Source organism: Monoraphidium neglectum (assembly GCF_000611645.1).
Source record: "Monoraphidium neglectum strain SAG 48.87 unplaced genomic scaffold scaffold01520, whole genome shotgun sequence".
Lineage (NCBI taxonomy): Eukaryota > Viridiplantae > Chlorophyta > Chlorophyceae > Sphaeropleales > Selenastraceae > Monoraphidium > Monoraphidium neglectum.
In genome coordinates, this window is record NW_014012108.1 from 7723 (window position 1) to 9008 (window position 1286).

At 69.4% G+C, this 1286-nt stretch overlaps 1 protein-coding gene across 1 annotated transcript in view; it reads right to left on the reverse strand.

The window, feature by feature from the left end:
* The window catches only part of MNEG_8156 (hypothetical protein), a gene marked incomplete at both ends in the record, with an annotated part of 1667 nt that extends 781 nt beyond the window's left edge, over window positions 1–886 (reverse strand). Inside the window, one exon of the mRNA XM_014043372.1 lies at window positions 342–886. Coding sequence (XP_013898826.1) covers window positions 342–886 — 545 coding nt within the window. The remainder of the gene's footprint in view (window positions 1–341) is intronic.
* Between the last annotated feature and the right edge of the window lie 400 nt (window positions 887–1286).

Sequence of the window (1286 nt, forward strand, 5' to 3'; positions counted from 1 at the left end):
CCGCCACTCTCAGGGCGGCAAGCTGCGGCGGCGAGGGGGCCGGGCTCGCCGGCTGCGCGCCGCCCTCCGCTGCGGCCGACCCACGTGTGAGGATGTCCACGGCCTGCGAGAGCGCCTGCAGCGCTCTGCGGAGGGAGACGGCGCAGCATCAATCACTCAAGGGGTCCGTGGGAGCGCCGGCGCAGGCCGCAAGGCGACGGCGTGAGAGGACGCAACAAACGAGCATGGCCTTACGTCCTAGCACTAAAGTGACATTGTGTGGCGCATGCAGGGCGCTCTGCCCTGCCCCAACACCCTTGTCTCGGACAAGCCCTTGACGAATGCGCGGCGCCCACGCTCACCCGTCCCTCCCCTGGCTGCCGCGGCTGAACGCGGCCGCCAGGCGCTGCGCCTTGACCCCCGGCGGCAGCAGCGGGTCGAACAGCAGCGCCTCCAGGTCCCCCTCCCGCTGCATCCGCTCCTCTTGCTGCTGCCGCAACTGCTCAAGCCGACGCTGCCCCCACGCCGCTTCGTCAGCGTCGGCGAGCGCGTGCGCCCAGGCGCCTTGGGTCTTGCTGTGGCCGCCGGCGGCTGGTCTGCCATGCTCCACGGGCCCAGCGCGCGAGGGGTGGATGAATGTCGCCTCCGCCGCCTGCAAATCGAGCTCCCACTCGTTGCCCTGCTGCGGCAGCTGCGGGTGCTGGTGTGAGGGGAGATCGTGCTGTCGCTGCTGGTGCTGCTGCAGCTGCTGCAGCTGCTGCTGCTGCTGCTGCTGCTGCTGCTGCTGCTGCTGCTGCTGCTGCTGCTGTTGCTGCTGCTTCTGCTGCTGCTTCTGCTGCTGCTTCTGCTGCTGTTGCTGCTGCTGCTGCTGCTGCTGCTGCTGTTGATCTTCCTGACAGGCCTGCATGTGTTTATCCCCTGGCTGGACCTGCTGCTGCTGCTCCGGCTCCGCCGCTCTTGCAGCAGCTGCCGCTGCCGCCGCGACAGCAGCTAGCCCCACCCCCCGCCGGGCGGCTTCTGGATCCGTCGTCGCCGAAGCAGCCCCGCGCCCCTCTGCGCCGCGCGGCGAGTCCGCCAGCTCGTAAGGCATCGAACGCGTCTCCACCGCAGAGCTGTTGGCCCCAGCCGCTGACGTCACCGCCTGCTGGCCTTCCGGTGCCAGGTCGATCAAGCTGTCGCACGCCTGCAGCAATGACGATACGCCTGACTCCAGCAGCTTCTGGACAGAAAAGGTGGAGGATGCGGGAAGGCCTGGCTCCAAGTCGTGCGTCTGCGGCGGGCGGCTCAGCTGCTGCTCCTGCTGCTCC